The sequence below is a fragment of the Coregonus lavaretus genome (genome assembly GCF_964263955.1).
Source record: "Coregonus lavaretus genome assembly, chromosome: 11".
Taxonomy (NCBI): Eukaryota; Metazoa; Chordata; class Actinopteri; order Salmoniformes; family Salmonidae; genus Coregonus; species Coregonus lavaretus.
This window is the reverse complement of record NC_139998.1, coordinates 40,833,691-40,851,672: the sequence shown is the minus strand read 5'-3', so window position 1 is coordinate 40,851,672 and position 17,982 is coordinate 40,833,691. Positions and strand designations below refer to the sequence as shown.

Below are 17,982 nucleotides of genomic sequence, written 5' to 3'. Positions count from 1 at the left end.
GGCTTTAGATGTGGTGGACCAGGGGCCTCTGCATGGGGCGCCCATTATTTTCAACTTGACGTCAGGATGGAGGGAAGTCATTGTAGGGACAAGTACATATCAAATGTATGGAATTTAGTGGGGCCGGAGCACAATTCATTATCAAAAGCTGAATGATGTGAGTTCTCCAAAGCTGACTTGTCCCCCAGCCTGTCCCAAACATTACCCCTAAAGACCTGAACCGTATAAAATAGAGCTCATCACAATGTGGCCATACTATACTGCATAATATAGCACTGTTATGATAACAGCGCTCCCCACTTGGGCCTGTTTTCATAACACACGGATGTCCTACCTGGGATAGGATAAAGTTACCTGGGATAGGATAAAGTATTCCTTCTAACCCCCCCCCCCCCCCAAAATTGTAAAGTGGTTATCCCACTGGCTATAGGGTGAACGCACCAATTTGTGAGTCGCTCTGGCTAAGAGCGTCTGCTAAATGACGTTAATGTGCCCTTGAGCAAGGCACTTAACCCTAATTGCTCCTGTAAGTCGCTCTGGTTAAGAGCGTCTGCTAAATGACTAAAATGTAATGTAAATGTATGTCACCACATATGAATGGAAAGAGAAGCCGTATGCTTTGTGGCCAGACCAGTTGTTGTTTGTTAGTAAATGGAGCCAGTGTGAGGCATTGGGTTAAGAAAGACAATTATTCTCCTTCCCCATCAGTCAGGCTCAGTGCCGCTCCTCACACATTCCTCCAGAGAGGCAGGGCTGGCTCTTTGGGTCTAACGAACAGAAACCAGCCCTCCTGTGTGGATCTGTTTATGCTGAAGTTCAAACAGCTGGCCTGGCAGTTGGCTTTCCCTCTTGGTGTGTTTAATCGCTGGGCTGCGTTCACAAGCCCCTCTCCTGAGTGTGATGGCTCCCAGTGCTCTACTCTCTGTAGTGACAGGGCTAGGATGTTGCTGCTGTGAGGTTGTTACCATCTTTCTCTCTCTGTCAGTGATGACAAAGCCTGTTGCTGCAGTCCCTAAGGTTTTATTTATGTTCTCCCCCAAGTCATACGGATCCCATTCAGGTCATTTTCTTCACTGTGATACACCCGTATTTATGGGGTGTAAAGACATGATTTGGAGGGATGGCTATGATGGTCTCATCTGTTTTGGATGCAGCTTGTTTTGTTTCAACTCAATGAGAGGAGTCTGACTGTAGAGACAGTAAACTGTATGTTACAACTGGGGAAGATAATGATGTACTGTATGCACTTAAGACATCAACTGAGCAACTCAGCAAATCTCCCTCCTGAGATCCCATTTCCCTGACTGAACACAGTCCGTATATCTCTCTCAGACAGACAGAGAGCTAGGTCACTACAAACCCCACTCTACAGTAATTTACAACTTCATCAATACAATAGAAAAAAATGAAAACGCTTCCCCCTGCCACCCCCACCTGCTCCTGCAGTAAACACCACGCAGTTGTGTGTGTGTGTGCATATTTAGGACGACCTCATCCCTCCACTAAAAGCACACACAGCCAGTTGAGGACAGACAGGACATCCACTCAGCTCAGCTCAGCACAGTACAGCACAGTCCAGCAGCTAGGGCTGTTGCGGTGACCATATTACCGCCACATCGGCAGTCATGAGTCATGACCGCAGTAAAATTCCACGTGACCATTGAGTAACGTAATCTCCTTTTATGCACGCACTCTGGACATGCGTTGTTAGTACCCAATTTGCTAACGACCATCAGGTCCTAATGGCCTGGTACTCAGGGCTCTATTGTCCCTTTAACCACTCTGACGTCAATGCAAATGCAATCGAAAATCACATCAAACACTTATCATCAAAACAGTATGAGCTTTTAAAACTCACCTCACTGTGATAATACATTTGAAGAAAGAAGTTCAACAGCAGGTTGAAACTGAGTGGAAAACATGCTCATTGTGGATGTTGTTTCAAAGCTTAACAATGAAATGGACAGCGCTTTCTAAGGTGATGATTAATTCAAAACACCCATACGCATATTACAGCTTATGCATACGCATAATTGAGCCCAAGCCCAAAAAAATACCTGAATTAAAATGATGACTGTGCCTTATACAATACATAGCCTACCGCATACTACACATGGCTGAAAAACATAAAAACAAAACTGATTTAAGATGTCTTTGGTACATACTTTAACTGGTCTAACCTATACTCCAGAATTAAACAATTTAGAGTAATCGCCATTCAGTGTGGACTGTATTATTATGCATACTGGATGGTTACCTTATGCTACGCTCCAAAATGTATAACCATGAATCTGGGAAATAACGTATAGCCCTAGGCAATGCTGTTGGTTCAGGGTGGCTTACAGGTACTATAATTATAGGTCTTTAAAAAAAGTGTATAGCCTAGTAATAGGGAGATTTTTATATTTTCATAATTCATTGGGTGGCACATTACCTTTAGCTATACAGAATATCTCACCACCATGCGTTTCCATCTCTCCTTTATTCCTTTCTTGAGCATGCAGAGGGGCTGTCAACAGTTTAGTGAAATATGTTTCGTTGCGAAAACATGTTACTATCGATGTTCCCGAACAGATTTCACTTGGTTTCCCAAATGAAGCACTGGGTGGCTGCAGGAACAGGGTTGGAGAGCCCATAACATACAGAGTTTGGGCGGAATATCACCTATCACGCAGCGAGAGCATGCTCCTCAAACAGTTGTTGATGAGTGAAATAAGTGTTCTTGTATATATTTCTCAGCTGCTCATATTAAGCACAGCTCCGCTTGTGATGGGTGAGTTGAAGGAGTCAGGCGCAGGAGGGTAAATCACAGAATAACAGGATGTATTCCGGAAAACAGAGTTACGCAGTAATGCGTCAAAACAGTCCAGTGCGCAAAACAGGCGCACTGGAACCAACAGTGCACACGGGGAAAATAATCTGGCGATACAAAATAAAAGGAGCTCCACCGAGCTTCACTATCCTCACAATAAACAATCACACACAAAGATAAGGGGGCAGAGGGAACACTTATACAGGTACTGAGGAGTGTGATGAACCAGGTGTGTGTAATGAACAAGACAAAACCAATGGAATGATGAAATGAGGAGCGGCAGTGGCTAGAAGGCCGGTGACGACGAACGCCGAAGCCTGCCCGAACAAGGAGAGGCGGCAGTTTCGGAGGGAGTCGTGACATCGCTATAAAACCGAAGTAGCCTACCAGGCATCATTGAAAAACGGACCGGCAGGAAGAGAAGATTAATTTGATAATAGTCTGATTGGTGAAAATATGATCACTTGATGAGAGAACAGCTGTGCAGCCTGAGGCAAGGAACAGAGCGCAAGCTTTTTTGTGACTTTCTCAAATCATCAATAGTCTATATAGTCGCATCATGCAGCCCATATATGTTTTGACTTCTAAGACATTCTAAGGTTTGTATCATTCACAACTAAAGTTGTCAAATAACTCAAAATCTAGCGTATAGGACCTGTTTTAAATGATCACTTTTACGCTCAACATAGCCAGTTCATATGCACACTCGTTCCGGAATGGGAAAAATATCCTTTCTATTATATTCAGCTCAGTTCAATTATATTCTTCTTACTATAAAAGCATATCTTGTCAGCTAAATGAACAAGCCTACAGCCTATTGCATGGAGCATAGCCAGATAACATACAGTAGGCCAACTCGTATTCTGTTCATCGGAAATATATTTTCTTCATATCATAATGTTTCTTTAGACCTGACTAAATAAATAATGGATTTATTGTGATGGTGTGTGTTAAATAGATTTATTAGACTTTTAAATGTAGATGTTCCAAAGGCACGCATCAGCGGCTTGTATGCGTGGAAGCCTGAAGATGCTAAACGTGTTTATGTTAATTGCCGGTCAATTACCGTGAGACCGGTAGTCTTTTGCATGACAATAACCGGCTGAAAATATGTCATGAGCGCCACAGCCCTACATCAAAAAGATGAGAAACTTTATAAGACTATTCACTATTTAGCTGCTAGAATTAATTCAATCTGAGATGTAACGTGTCAAAGGCCCACATCTCTACAGTCATGGTCAAAAGTTTTGAGAATGACACAAATATTAATTTTCACAAAGTCTGCTGCCTCAGTTTTTATGATGGCAATTTGCATATACTCCAGAATGTTATGAAGAATGATCAGATGAATTGCAATTAATTGCAAAGTCCCTCTTTGCCATGAAAATGAACTTAATCCCCCAAAAACATTTCCACTTCATTTCAGCCCTGCCACAAAAGGACCAGCTGACATCATGTCAATGATTTTCTCGTTAACACAGGTGAGAGTGTTTTGACGAGGACAAGGCTGGAGATCACTCTGTCATGCTGATTGAGTTAGAATAACAGACTGGAAGCTTTAAAAGGAGGGTGGTGCTTGAAATCATTGCATTGTTCTCCCTCTGTTAACCATGGTTACCTGCAAGGAAACACGTGCCGTCATCATTGCTTTGCACAAAAAGGGCTTCACAGGCAAGGATATTGCTGCTAGTAAGATTGCACCTAAATCAACCATTTATCGGATCATCACGAACTTCAAGGAGAGAGGTTCAATTGTTGTGAAGAAGGCTTCAAGGCGCCCAAGAAAGTCCAGCAAGCGCCAGGACCGTCTCCTAAAGTTGATTCAGCTGCGGGATCGGGGCACCACCAGTGCAGAGCTTGCTCAGGAATGGCAGCAGGCAGGTGTGAGTGCATCTGCACGCACAGTGAGGTGAAGACTTATGGAGGATGGCCTGGTGTCAAGAAGGGCAGCGAGGAAGCCACTTCTCTCTAGGAAAAACATCAGGGACAGACTAATATTCTGCAAAAGGTACAGGGATTGGACTGCTGAGGACAGGGTTAAAGTCATTTTCTCTGATGAATCCCCTTTCCGATTGTTTGGGGCATCCGGAAAAAAAGCTTGTCCGGAGAAGACAGGGTGAGCGCTACCATCAGTCCTGTGATGCCAACAGTAAAGCATCCTCAGACCATTCATGTGTGGGGTTGCTTCTCAGCCAAGGGAGTGGGCTCAATCACAATTTTGCCTAAGAACACAGCCATGAATAAAGAATGGTACCAACACATCCTCCGAGAGCAACTTCTCCCAACCATCCAAGAACAGTTTGGTGATGAACGATGCCTTTTCCAGCATGATGGAGCACCTTTCCATAAGGCAAAAGTGACAACTAAGTGGCTCGGGGAACAAAACATCAACAATTTGGGTCCATGGCCAGGAAACTCCCCAAATCTTAATCCCATTGAGAACTTGTGGTCAATCCTCAAGAGGCGGGTGGACAAACAAAACCCCACAAATTCTGACAAACTCCAAGCATTGATTATGCAAGAATGGGCTGCCATCAGTCAGGATGTGGCCCAGAAGTTAATTGACAGCATGCCAGGGCGGATTGCAGAGGTCTTGAAAAAGAAGGGTCAACACTGTAAATATTGACTCTTTGCATTATTTAATGTAATTGTCAATAAAAGCCTTTGACACTTATCGAATGCTTGTAATTATACTTCAGTATACCATAGTAACCAAAAATATCTAAAAACACTGAAGCAGCAAACTTTGTGAAGACCAATACTTGTGTCATTCTCAAAACCTTTGACCACGACTGTACATCGTAGTGCCAGGTCATGTTCATTGAAGACCATTGCTTAAAAAAAAATGATGTTTAGTTGTCACATACATGTCCCTGACTGAGTCTGTAATACCAACATGTTTCAAGCAGACCACCATAATCCCTGTGCCCAAGGACACTACGATAACCTGCCTAAATGACTACCGACCCATAGCACTCACGTCTGTAGCCATGAAGTGCTTTGAAAGGCTGGTCATGGCTCACATCAACACCATTATCCCAGAAACCCTAGACCCACTCCAATTTGCATACCGCCCCAACAGATCCACAGATTATGCAATCTCTATTGCACTCCACACTGCCCTTTCCCACCTGGACAACAGGAACACTTACGTGAGAATGCTATTCATTGACTACAGCTCAGCGTTCAACACCATAGTGCCCTCAAAGCTCATCACTAAGCTAATGATCCTGAGACTAAACACCTCCCTCTGCAACTGGATCCTGGACTTCCTGACAGGCCGCCCCCAGGTGGTAAGGGTAGGTAACAACACATCTGCCACGCTGATCCTCAACACGGGGGCCGCTCAGGGGTGCGTGCTCAGTCCCCTCCTGTACTCCCTGTTCACCCATGACTGCATGGCCAGGCACGACTCCAACACCATCATTAAGTTTGCCGACGACACAACAGTGGTAGGCCTGATCACCGAAAACGATGAGACAGCCTATAGGGAGGAGGTCAGAGACCTGGCCGTGTGGTGCCAGGATAACAATCTCTCCCTCAACGTGATCAAGACAAAGGAGATGATTGTGGACTACAGGAAAAAAAGAGGACTGAGCACGCCCCCATTCAAATCGACGGGGCTGTAGTGGAACAGGTTGAGAGCTTCAAGTTCCTTGGTGTCCACATCACCAACAAACTATCATGGTCCAAACACACCAAGACAGTCGTGAAGAGAGCACGACAAGGAGACTGAAAAGATTTGGCATGGGTCCTCAGATCCTCAAAAAGTTATACAGCTGCACCATCGAGAGCATCCTGACTGGTTGCATCACCACCTGGTATGGCAACTACTCGGCCTCCGACCGCAAGGCACTACAGAGGGTAGTGCGTACGGCCCAGTACTTCACTGGGGCCAAACTTCCTGCCATCCAGGACCTCTATACCAGGCGGTGTCTGGCCCTAAAAATTGTCAAAGACTCCAGCCACCCTAGTCATAGACTGTTCTCTCTGCTACCTTACGGCAAGCGGTACTCAACTAGCCGGTGCCCCCGCACATTGACTCTGTACCGGTACCCCCCTGTATATAGCCTCCCTACTGTTATTTTATTTTACTGCTGCTCTTTAGTTATTTGCTTTTATTTTTTTTACTTAACACTTTTTTTATTTTGCTTTGCATTGTTGGTTAAGGGCGCATTTCACTGTAATGTCTACACCTGTTGTATTCGGCGCATGTGGCAAATAAAATTTGATTTGATTTGATTTACACCGGATAGGTGCAATAAAATGTGGTGTTTTACAGGGTCAGCCATAGCAGTAAGGCTTCCCTGGAGCAAATTAGGGTAAAGTACCTTGCTCAAAGACACATCAGCAGATTTTTCACGTTGTCGGCTCAGTTATTCAAACCAGCAACCTTTCGGTTACTGGCCCAACGCTCTAACCAGCTAGGCTATCTGATCCACTGAGCAGCCGTCCCCCCTTCTTCCTAATCGCTCTCTGTGTGTGTGTGTTCCCTTCCTCCCTCCTCCTCGGCAGGTTCAACATGCCCCATGATGACAACCCCAAATGCAGGGAGGCAGGCATGAAGCACCAGTATCACGTCATGGCGCCCACCCTCAACTACGACACCAGCCCCTGGTCCTGGTCCAAGTGCAGCCGCAAGTACATCACTGAGTTTCTGGAGTAGGTACCTCGCGCTCCGTCCCTTTTTCTGTAATGTAAGAATACTGTTCCGGACACAGTAATTGTCCTAATGTACACATTTTCACAAACATACAGATCATTATACAGATAAATATATCCTTCTTTTTTTTTTAGATACCTGAGTCACTGTAATAAAACATTCTAATACCTTCCTTTTTTATAGAAAATGCAAGACAAATAACATTAGCAAAAAGCAAACTCTGCTACCTTCTCCAAAAGGGAGAATGTAGAGCAGGCCAGTGTAAACTGTCTCCACTGTGTTATTCCCTGGTGTGAGACAGTATTTCCTGTTTGAAGCAGGGGTCTTCCTAGGGTGACCTGAGCGATTGATCCTACCCTGCTCCTCCTCTGTCTCTGCACTCAGGCAGAACCAGCTCTCGAGATGCTGGACAAACAGTAATTTAGTCAGTGGTGTGCATTCCCCGTAAAAACGCTAACACAAGGCAACGGCTCATTCAGCAGGCTCCAAAGCCAAGCGGTGGCCACCAACCTCTTCTGAAGAACTTCCCTTTAAGATGGGAAATGTCCGTTATAATTAGATTTTCCCTAGACGTGACCCTTTGATCTCTCCTCCCGCTTTGTTGATTGTGAGCAGCCACAAAAGTCCTCCTTGTTGATGAGTTGCATCTTGAGAAGTGAGCAGTCTTTTCCGGGCGAACGCCTCCTATCGAGGCTGTAAGGTTACATGCCCACCCCGCTGCTGTGCTGAATAGTTTCCTACCAGCAGATGAATCCATCCATCCAGCTTTGAGTGGTTGGTTTGGAAAATTAGAAACACAAGAAAAAGTAAACTCCTATTCATTTTTTACTGCGGAATATTTCTGTCTATATGTCAGCTGTGTTAGACAGGCTGAGTGTTCAGGCACTCAATGTGTGAGTGGGAGGTAAATGTCAATGGCTGTGAACGAAATGTTCCATGCTGCATGAAGAGGATGGCTGATTTGTTTAACAGTGGTAATATTTATAAACAGTTCTGTGTGGCTGTGGAGAGGAGCAGAGGTGGGAAAGGCAGGCCCCTGAGAGCGAGGCCCACTGCTTTTGAAGTCTGCATGACTTCAACAATGAGGAGTATTGATCCAAACGGCACCTCCACTCTCCACTTAGCTTACCTGGTCAAGTACCTCACTGTTTTGAGTACCAATTCTTCTCTGAGAGCACTCTAATGCACAACACTCTCCTGTCAACTTAAACATAGAGCGACACTACCTCTCAACCCCTCTTCTGGAGCCAACCCCCCTCGTTCTCATTTCTGTGTCTGTGTAATATGGTGAACTCCCATTGGCTGCACACCTGAGAGCTGAGTGAAAAGTGTCTTTGGTGTTCTTGGTGTTATTATGTGTAGGCCGTGATATAGACACCATTCATTCCGCTCCTGGCAGTCCGCCAGCCGGTTTAAGCCACTAAACCTATATAAAGATAAAATGCAAATCTCTCTGTGTTGCCACCCACTAATTGATGTGTACACTTGTGTTGATACTACATAATCATTAGTACCGACAAAGCCTATAATTTTCCATTCCAATGCCAGGGGCCCACATTGGGAATGATCCTAACCACACAAACATCAGATGTCTTGCTATCCAAAATAGTTCCATTTAAATACTTTTTTCTCATGTTTTGGTAAAAATAAATGTATATTTATGTCCTCAATTAATTCAAGATGCGTCATCTGTGAAAATAACCTTTTGATGACTACTTATTTTCCAGTTATTTCTGTGTTACAATGGTAATGGTTGCGGTATATCTCCCTATGAAAAGGGGAATCACTACACTACTGTTTGCATTGAGTTTATTACAACTGTGCAACAGGGATGTGCTGTGTCATTCAATACCCTGCGTCGGTCATAAAATCTGACATATGAGCAACCTCATAGCAGCTACCATCTCACGGGAAACACAGTCAGCCTTTATGGAACTCATTACAGAGTAGCTTCTTATGACAAACTCTGAGAGATAACTATAAGTCATTTTCTAAATAAACTCACTTTAAAGAAGCCTCCCAATGGTTGCCAGGTGTAGAACCTCTGTTGGTGCCAGAGGGGAGTCGCATCGCCTGTCTCGGGCTCCTCTGTTTCGCCTAAAAAATTGCATGCCTAATAAAATAATTGCTGCTTTTTTCCCCCATATCCATCCTGTTTTTCATCATAGGCCCATAGGGTTTCTGGAGTTCTCATTAGACGATGACAACCTGGTGAAAGACGCTTCAATATGGGGCATCATCTCTTCTCATTCTTCTGGACTCTGACAGACAAACAGACCACTACCTTATAGCTTCAATATGGGGCATCTCTCCCTCCCTCTTCTTCTCATGGCCCTGAAGAACTGACTGATCTCATCATAGCTTTCATCATTTGTCTCTTCCCTGCTCATTGTTAGACAAACTCATTCCACCAAGCGCTTGTAGTCTTTTTGGGATACAAAACAAAGGGTTCCCTTTCAGTCGGTCACTCTGTGTAACATACTATGGGGAGTCAACGACCAATCATATTCACCTGAAAACTGAAATCATACCCAACGGGCCAATGGATGCCGAGCCCGCCCTCGGAAGCTCCGCCTTCCTGGCTATAATACCGGGGCTCGCATCCATTTCCTCAATTCTTCGCTCTTCAGCTCGCCTGAAGGAAGAACATGTCACGCAATTTACAAGTGTTTCAAGCGCACCAAGACTACGAGATTCAGCTCTGACTTAGGTGTCTGTTAGTGAGGAGAGAGTACTCGTCCCCCTAGATGTTGCGAGTTTTGGGTCTTGGTATCGGTTTTTGTGTTTGCTAAAAGCTACCACTTTCTGCTCTGCTTGTGTAGCTAATTGCTTCCTTCCTTGGGTAAGATTTGTGTTTGCTAAAAACCCAATACTTTCTGCTCTGCTTGTGTAGCCAATGCTTCTTTGAGCAAGATGGCCAGTGGTAAGAGTTCAAAAACGAACCTCCCACCCTGCCCTAGGGCATGTGGTTTCACAATGAAAATTAAAGATACTCACCGGTGCTGTCCTGTTTGCTGGGGGTGGAAACACGCTCAGGAGGCTTTGGCTCGGACCAGTAGCAGTGGTGGTCGGAGTAGATAGGGGTGTCATCCCAGCTGAGTGAGGCTCATTACGGTTTCTCTGGCAGTGTTCAGGGTCCGGATTCCGGGGATGATATACTTTCTTTGGTTGGCTCTGGAGGGTTTTCAGAGTGTGAATCAGATGGTGCGGTGCGGTGCCAGGAGATCAGAGTATTGGCCTATCTGGATGATTGGCCGGTCGTAGCGAGAGTCAAGAGAACAGGTGGAGCTCCACACTGCCACGTTGGTTTCCCATATTCAGACTCTGTGGTTCATAGTGAATCACAAGAAAAGTTGTTTGACTCCACAGGGTGATCACGACAGACGCATCCTTACTGAGAAAACACTAATTGTCGTCTGTTCTTCTCAATGAGGGATCCGGGTGCTCCGTTGGGAATGGATGCTTTGGCATCTCAGTGGCCTCGGACCCTGCTCTATGCGTTTCCTCCGGTGGACCTGATTCAGGCCATCGTGGAGAGAGTCCATCAGGAGGGTCTGTTGTTGATTCTGGTGGCTCCCCGTTGGCCCAGACAACCCTGGTTCCTGGAGATCATCCGCCTGTTGGGCGGGGACCCGTGAAGGGTTCCGTGTAGTCGGGATCTATTGTCCCAGGCGCACAGGAGAGTTTGGCACCCATGAACGTGATTACGACTATACAGTTGGTGCGTGCGCCCTCTACGAGAGAGTTGTATAAATATAAGTGGTGTGTGTTTGAGGGTTGGTGTCAGGTTAAAGGAGTTTCTCCTGTTCAGAGCTCTTTGGTGGACATTTTGATGTTCTTGGAAGAGCTTTTTGAGCAGGGCCTTTCTTTTTCTGCATTGAACGTTTATGTGGCAGCCATCTCTGCGTGTCATGTAGGAATTTATGGCTCTACCCCGGGGTCTCATCTTCTGGTGGTGCGGTTCCTGAAAGGCGTGCGTCAGCTCAGACCAGTGTCAAAGCTAATGGCACCAAAACAGGACCTGTCTTTGATCCTGGACGCTCTGTGAGACTCCGTTTGAACCATTGGAGTCTGTGGACCTGAAGGTCCTTTCCTGTAAGACTGCCCTGCTCATGGCCTTGGCGTCGGCCAAGCGTGTTCGCGATCAGCACATCCTTCCTGTTTGGAGTTAGCACCTGGCGACTCCAAAGTGATGTTACGTCCTAATGCAGCTTTTGCTCCCAAGGTTATGCTTATGTCTTACAGGTTCTGGCTTTCGAACTTTCCCTTTCTCACCTCCTCCATTTGCATCCAGTGAACAACGAATGTTGCATGGCTTGTGTCTGGTGTGTGCTTTATGCACATATATGGATAGGACCAAGGATATCCGCGTTTGTGGCCAGCCTTTTGTCTGTTTCAGTAATCCAGCTCGGGGTAAGGCGCTTTTTAAGCAGCGTCTTTCTTATTGGATTGTGGACGCTATCTCCCTGGCATATGACAGCAAAAGACAAGGGTTGCCTAGCGGTGTGCGTGCTAACTCCACTAGGGGTGTGGTGGCGTCTTGGGCATTGTTCAGGGGCATGACGATTGGTGATATCTGTGCTGAAGCGAGTTGGGGTTCCTGACATACCTTTGTGAGGTTTTATCGCTTGAATGTAACTGCTCCCAGTGTGGCTTGGGGTGCGGCAGCACGTAAAGTGCACATTATCAAGGTTACCACCGTTTCCTGTGTATTTGAGCCTTGGGCTGCCGTGGCAGTGTGCGAGTACACAGTTTCCAGGTTACTGCAGGTTTCCTGTGGGTTTGAGCCTTGGACTTCCGTGGTTCATCAACTCTGGTCGATGCTATGCAGCGCGCGTGTGCGCTTTACCAAGTCACGACAGGTGTTCTGTTGTTTTGGACTTGTGGTTCTTTGTACGAGTTCTAACATTTCAGGCTCGCAAGGTAAGTATTGTTCTTGGAACCGTGGGGTCTATGGACTTGGGCTGTAGTGGCAGCGTGTTAGTGTGCATAGCCAAGCAGCAGGTTCTGGTTCCCTATATGGTGCTCTGACAGTTCAGGCCTTGTGAGGCTCTGACAAGCTTCTTGGGTAGGTATTAGGGAAAAAGGTGTCTCCTGTAACCCTTTTTTGGAGCCGGTGAAACCTGTCTGTTTTGGCTGCCGTGGGTCTCCTAGTTTGGTACCCTCTGAGCCGGCTTGGGGCGTGTTTGTGTGTCCCCATAGTATGTTATACCGAGTGACTGACTGAAAGGGAATTAATATAACTACTGTTCCCTGAAGGAGGGAACGAGGTATAACATATTTTGGCCTTGCGCCGTCAGGGGATTTGGGCTTGCTGAAAAACAGTACTGAATTTAGGAAATGGGATGCGAGCCCCGGTATTATAGCCAGGAAGGCGGGGCTTCCGAGGGAGGGCTCAGCATCCATTGGCCCGTTGGGCGTGATTTCTTCAGGTGAATATGATTGGTCGGTGACTCCCCATAGTATGTTATATCTCGTTCCCTCCATCAGGGAACAGTAGTTATATTCATAACTGTACGTTTCTTACAGTTTGTCTGTGTGGAAATGAAAGAAAACCGCAGCGGTAACACAAGTTAAGCCCTGGTAATTACGGTCCTCCTCATATCAGCTGGTGGTGTACTGTAGTGTACACACACACACACACACACACACACACACACACACACACACACACACACACACACACACACACACACACACACACACACACACACACTGTAGTCTGTATGTAACAGGTGTTTGAGCTCCACACAGGGTACAAATTGGAAGAGCAGCGTCAACATGTCATATAATTACACACATTATAGGCTACACTGTTTCATCCCCAGTTTCCTTTTTGTTTTGTGTTGCAAAGTAAATAGAGGAGAAACATATTTTGAGGAATTTATATTTGGTGAATGGTGTTTGACTACGTTTTGTGACCATGCTTTTAAGCACGTCTGAAGGTTAGTGCTTAATTCAGTGTTTTGGGTACATAGCCCTACATACATTTTGTCCAGCTGTGCTTTTGTTGTATTTTTCTGTGCTGTAGGGGTAGGGTGTGTCTGACATGCAATCTGTCATTATAATAGTTATGGTGAACTAGCCTGATTTATGCTGGATAACTCAATGAAGGTGCTTTATTTGTCCAAATCTGTTTGCTTTGTGCACAGAGAAATGTCTGTTGAATAAACATGTGGTTGGGATAGCTTTGTGTCTGCATGGAAATGCAGCTTTATTCCCTCTGTATGATGCCTGGCTCCGGTTTCATAGTGACAGCATTAACTAATATTACATTTCACTGAGGGGAAGTGGTGTCAGTCTCACTGTTAGGTAACATCACACATCAGACCAGACCACCCACACGGGACAAAGTGATGTGTACATCTGAGTATCATCACTCCTGGATGGTGACACAGAGATGTTTATTTTGTGATTATGAATAACAAAGAGATGACATCATCCTGACTATTCTGTTGTACTGTATGAATCTTGACTGATGAAGCTATGAAGGTCTTTGCGTGATGAAGCTTTTATGTGTGCTTATTTACTGCTTGTGTGTGTGTGTGCGTGCGTGTGAATGTGTGCATACGTGCATATTTACGTGTGTATGTGTTACCTTTCAGCACAGGGTACGGAGAGTGCCTGTTGGATGAGCCAGTGATCAGGACATACGAGCTACCCAACCACCTTCCTGGTCAGATCTACAACGCCAACCGACAGTGTGAGCTCATGTTTGGCCCCGGATCCATGGTCTGCCCTTACATGGTGAGCCAGGTTTAATTCCTCACAACAAGGTGTCTCTCAAGGTATGTCCCAAATGGCACCCAATTCCCTATATAGTGCACTATATAGAGAATAAGGTGCCATTTGGGACGTAAACTCAGTCTCTCTATTATCTCCGTAAAAGTGTCCTCAACCAAACCCCCTATGGATAATGATGTCATATGCTTCTGAGGTTCTAATGTGTCTTGTGTTGAGATGATGAAGTCATAATGTTATACAGTATAGACAACACTGTAGACAACACTGTACCCCAGTCAGTGTTTTTAATGAGCTGTCTGTATGACACACAGCTTTGGTGGTTTTATGAGACAATTAGCTTTGTTCAGGTTTAATAGGCTGCTGTGAGGCAAGCTGCTTTCCCTTCGAACAGAGCATACATTCTCATTTTGAACATGCTTTAAGACTGACTGGGGATGGAAGGAAGAAATGGTTCCCTTGCCAGTCACTTACCCTGTAGGCTCGGCCCGCTCTGGTCTGGTTGGAGACTTCTGGAGTACTATGTGGCTAATCTGTAGTGATAGTAACAGCTGCCCAAGTGGCTATAAAAGTTACTGTCTGGTGTTCTAGTGGCTGAACTGTACATAAAGCCTGGTACACATCTCACTGGTACAGTACAGGTGGAAGAGTACTTACTACTGATCAGCACTGTAGAGCCTCCTGTCTGACTGTCAATATTAGGGATTTCTAGTTTGGGGTAAAACAGTTAAATGATTATCCTGCACTGGGGGTTTTGTAACAGTTGTATTGTAACAGTGTTTAATGCTCCCTTCCTCTCTCTGTTTCTCCGTCTCTCTCCCACATGTCTCTTTCTTCCCGCTCTCGCTGTCTCTTTCCACACAGAAACAGTGCAAGAGGCTTTGGTGTACGAGTGCTGAGGGGGACCATAAAGGGTGTCGGACACAGCACATGCCCTTGGCTGATGGGACAGACTGTGGACATGGAATGGTAGGACAGATTGCTTTATTTCTTCCATTGAAACCCGTAATTAAGTGTAAATTGATGGTACAATGACAAACACAGTGTATTATCTACTGTAGTAGATGCTCTTACAGTAAAACCACTGTTGATGTTTTGCCTGTCCATTATCAATGAGCATATTTCAAAGAAAACTTTCAACTCTGTATGAAATGAATCATGATATTCTCCTTGTCTGGAACTGACAGTAGTTCTCATGTTGAGTAGGGACTGTTTGTACACTTCTTTCACTACAGATGTAGGATCTTAATATGTGCCAGCTTGCTACAGCAGGAAAAAATCCTTCAGCAACAGGAAATGTTAATTATTATGTGTATTATAATTAATGGACATTTTTGTAGGGATTGTAGGGCTGGGTGATATGGCCTGAAAATCATATCTCTATTTTTTCAAACTAAGCTTTGTTGCACAATTAAAGCTCAATACACTGCATTTCCAACAGTAGGGAATAATCTAATGAATTCAGGGCTTGTAAAATGTATACCTAGGCTAAATATAAGCCTTCGATCAAAATAGTTTAACCTGCTTTTTTGCAATAATCACTGATCTGGCTTTCAAGTATTTCTATGAAAATGCTATTTTTGTTACAAATTTAACCAGAACCATTCACAATGCACATCCACTAATAATGACCAACTTCTGGTAACAGGCATTATAGAAAATTAACACAGGTCTCATAAACAATCTCTCAAACACAGGCCCACCTGCTGGTGAGTAGCCAGCTAATCTTTATATTTAAAGACTAGCAAACTTAGATCTATTTGCTAACCAGGTAGAACAGTTGAACTGTTATGAATACACACTCCTGTTTGTCTCCAACTGTCTGAACAACATAGCCTGTTCACTTTGTTTCGATTTTGAAATCAAGTGGCCTACCTGGATAAGAAGATTTCTCAGAATGAGAATGAGTTGCCAATTCCTTATATACAGTGGGGGAAAAATGTATTTAGTCAGCCACCAATTGTGCAAGTTCTCCCACTTAAAAAGATGAGAGAGGCCTGTAATTTTCATCATAGGTACACGTCAACTATGACAGACAAAATTAGAATTTTCTTTCCAGAAAATCACATTGTAGGATTTTTAATGAATTTATTTGCAAGTTATGGTGGAAAATAAGTATTTGGTCATTAACAAAAATGTCTCAATACTTTGTTATATACCCTTAGTTGGCAATGACACAGGTCAAACGTTTTCTGTAAGTTTTCACAAGGTTTTCACACACTTTTGCTGGTATTTTGGCCCATTCCTCCATGCAGATCTCCTCTAGAGCAGTGATGTTTTGGGGCTGTCGCTGGGCAACACAGACTTTCAACTCCCTCCAAAGATTTTCTATGGGGTTGAGATCTGGAGACTGGCTAGGCCACTCCAGGACCTTGAAATGCTTCTTACGAAGCCACTCCTTCATTGCCCAGGCGGTGTGTTTGGGATCATTTTCATGCTGAAAGACCCAGCCACGTTTCATCTTCAATGCCCTTGCTGATGGAAGGAGGTTTTCACTCAAAATCTCACGATACATGGCCCCATTCATTCTTTCCTTTACACGGATCAGTCGTCCTGGTCCCTTTGCAGAAAAACAGCCCCAAAGCATGATGTTTCCACTCCCATGCTTCACAGTAGGTATGGTGTTCTTTGGATGCAACTCAGCATTCTTTGTCCTCCAAACACGACGAGTTGAGTTTTTACCAAAAAGTTATATTTTGGTTTCATCTGACCATATGACATTCTCCCAATCCTCTTCTGGATCATCCAAATGCACTCTAGCAAACTTCAGACGGGCCTGGACATGTACTGGCTTAAGCAGGGGGACACGTCTGGCACTGCAGGATTTGAGTCCCTGGCAGCGTAGTGTGTTACTGATGGTAGGCTTTGTTACTTTGGTCCCAGCTCTCTGCAGGTCATTCACTAGGTCCCCCCGTGTGGTTCTGGGATTTTTGCTCACCGTTCTTGTGATCATTTTGACCCCACGGGGTGAGATCTTGCGTGGAGCCCCAGATCGAGGGAGATTATCAGTGGTCTTGTATGTCTTCCATTTCCTAATAATTGCTCCCACAGTTGATTTCTTCAAACCAAGCTGCTTACCTATTGCAGATTCAGTCTTCCCAGCCTGGTGCAGGTCTACAATTTTGTTTCTGGTGTCCTTTGACAGCTCTTTGGTCTTGGCCATAGTGGAGTTTGGAGTGTGACTGTTTGAGGTTGTGGACAGGTGTCTTTTATACTGATAACAAGTTCAAACAGGTGCCATTAATACAGGTAACGAGTGGAGGACAGAGGAGCCTCTTAAAGAAGAAGTTACAGGTCTGTGAGAGCCAGAAATCTTGCTTGTTTGTAGGTGACCAAATACTTATTTTCCACTATAATTTGCAAATAAATTCATAAAAAATCCTACAATGTGATTTTCTGGAAAAAATATTCTCAATTTGTCTGTCATAGTTGACGTGTACCTATGCTATGATGTAAATTACAGGCCTCTCTCATCTTTTTAAGTGGGAGAACTTGCACAATTGGTGGCTGACTAAATACTTTTTTCCCCAATGTAAATGTTCATTTTTATGCTCATTGCACATTTATAAAACACAGAGTAGACAGCTAGCACATAATATTCTGGCTAAATTGCAGCAATGATTATTGATACAGTCTGATTCCCTCTGTGAATTCTTGGATGTCTATGCAGTCAGTATAAACTCTTTGGCCACAGTTAGTCCTACTGTAGCTGCCCATGGAAATGTGGTCAGGTTATATCCCCAATGACTAACCTGAAGCTTGAGCA

At 44.7% G+C, this 17,982-nt stretch overlaps 1 protein-coding gene across 1 annotated transcript in view; it reads left to right on the top strand.

Annotated features, from left to right (window-relative positions):
- The window catches only part of LOC311137674 (A disintegrin and metalloproteinase with thrombospondin motifs 20-like), a gene marked incomplete at both ends in the record, with an annotated part of 157,378 nt that overhangs the window by 51,441 nt on the left and 87,955 nt on the right, over nt 1–17,982 (top strand). The window contains 3 exons of the mRNA XM_084172202.1: nt 7,328–7,474; nt 14,081–14,222; nt 15,081–15,185. Coding sequence (XP_084028328.1) covers nt 7,328–7,474; nt 14,081–14,222; nt 15,081–15,185 — 394 coding nt within the window. The remainder of the gene's footprint in view (nt 1–7,327; nt 7,475–14,080; nt 14,223–15,080; nt 15,186–17,982) is intronic.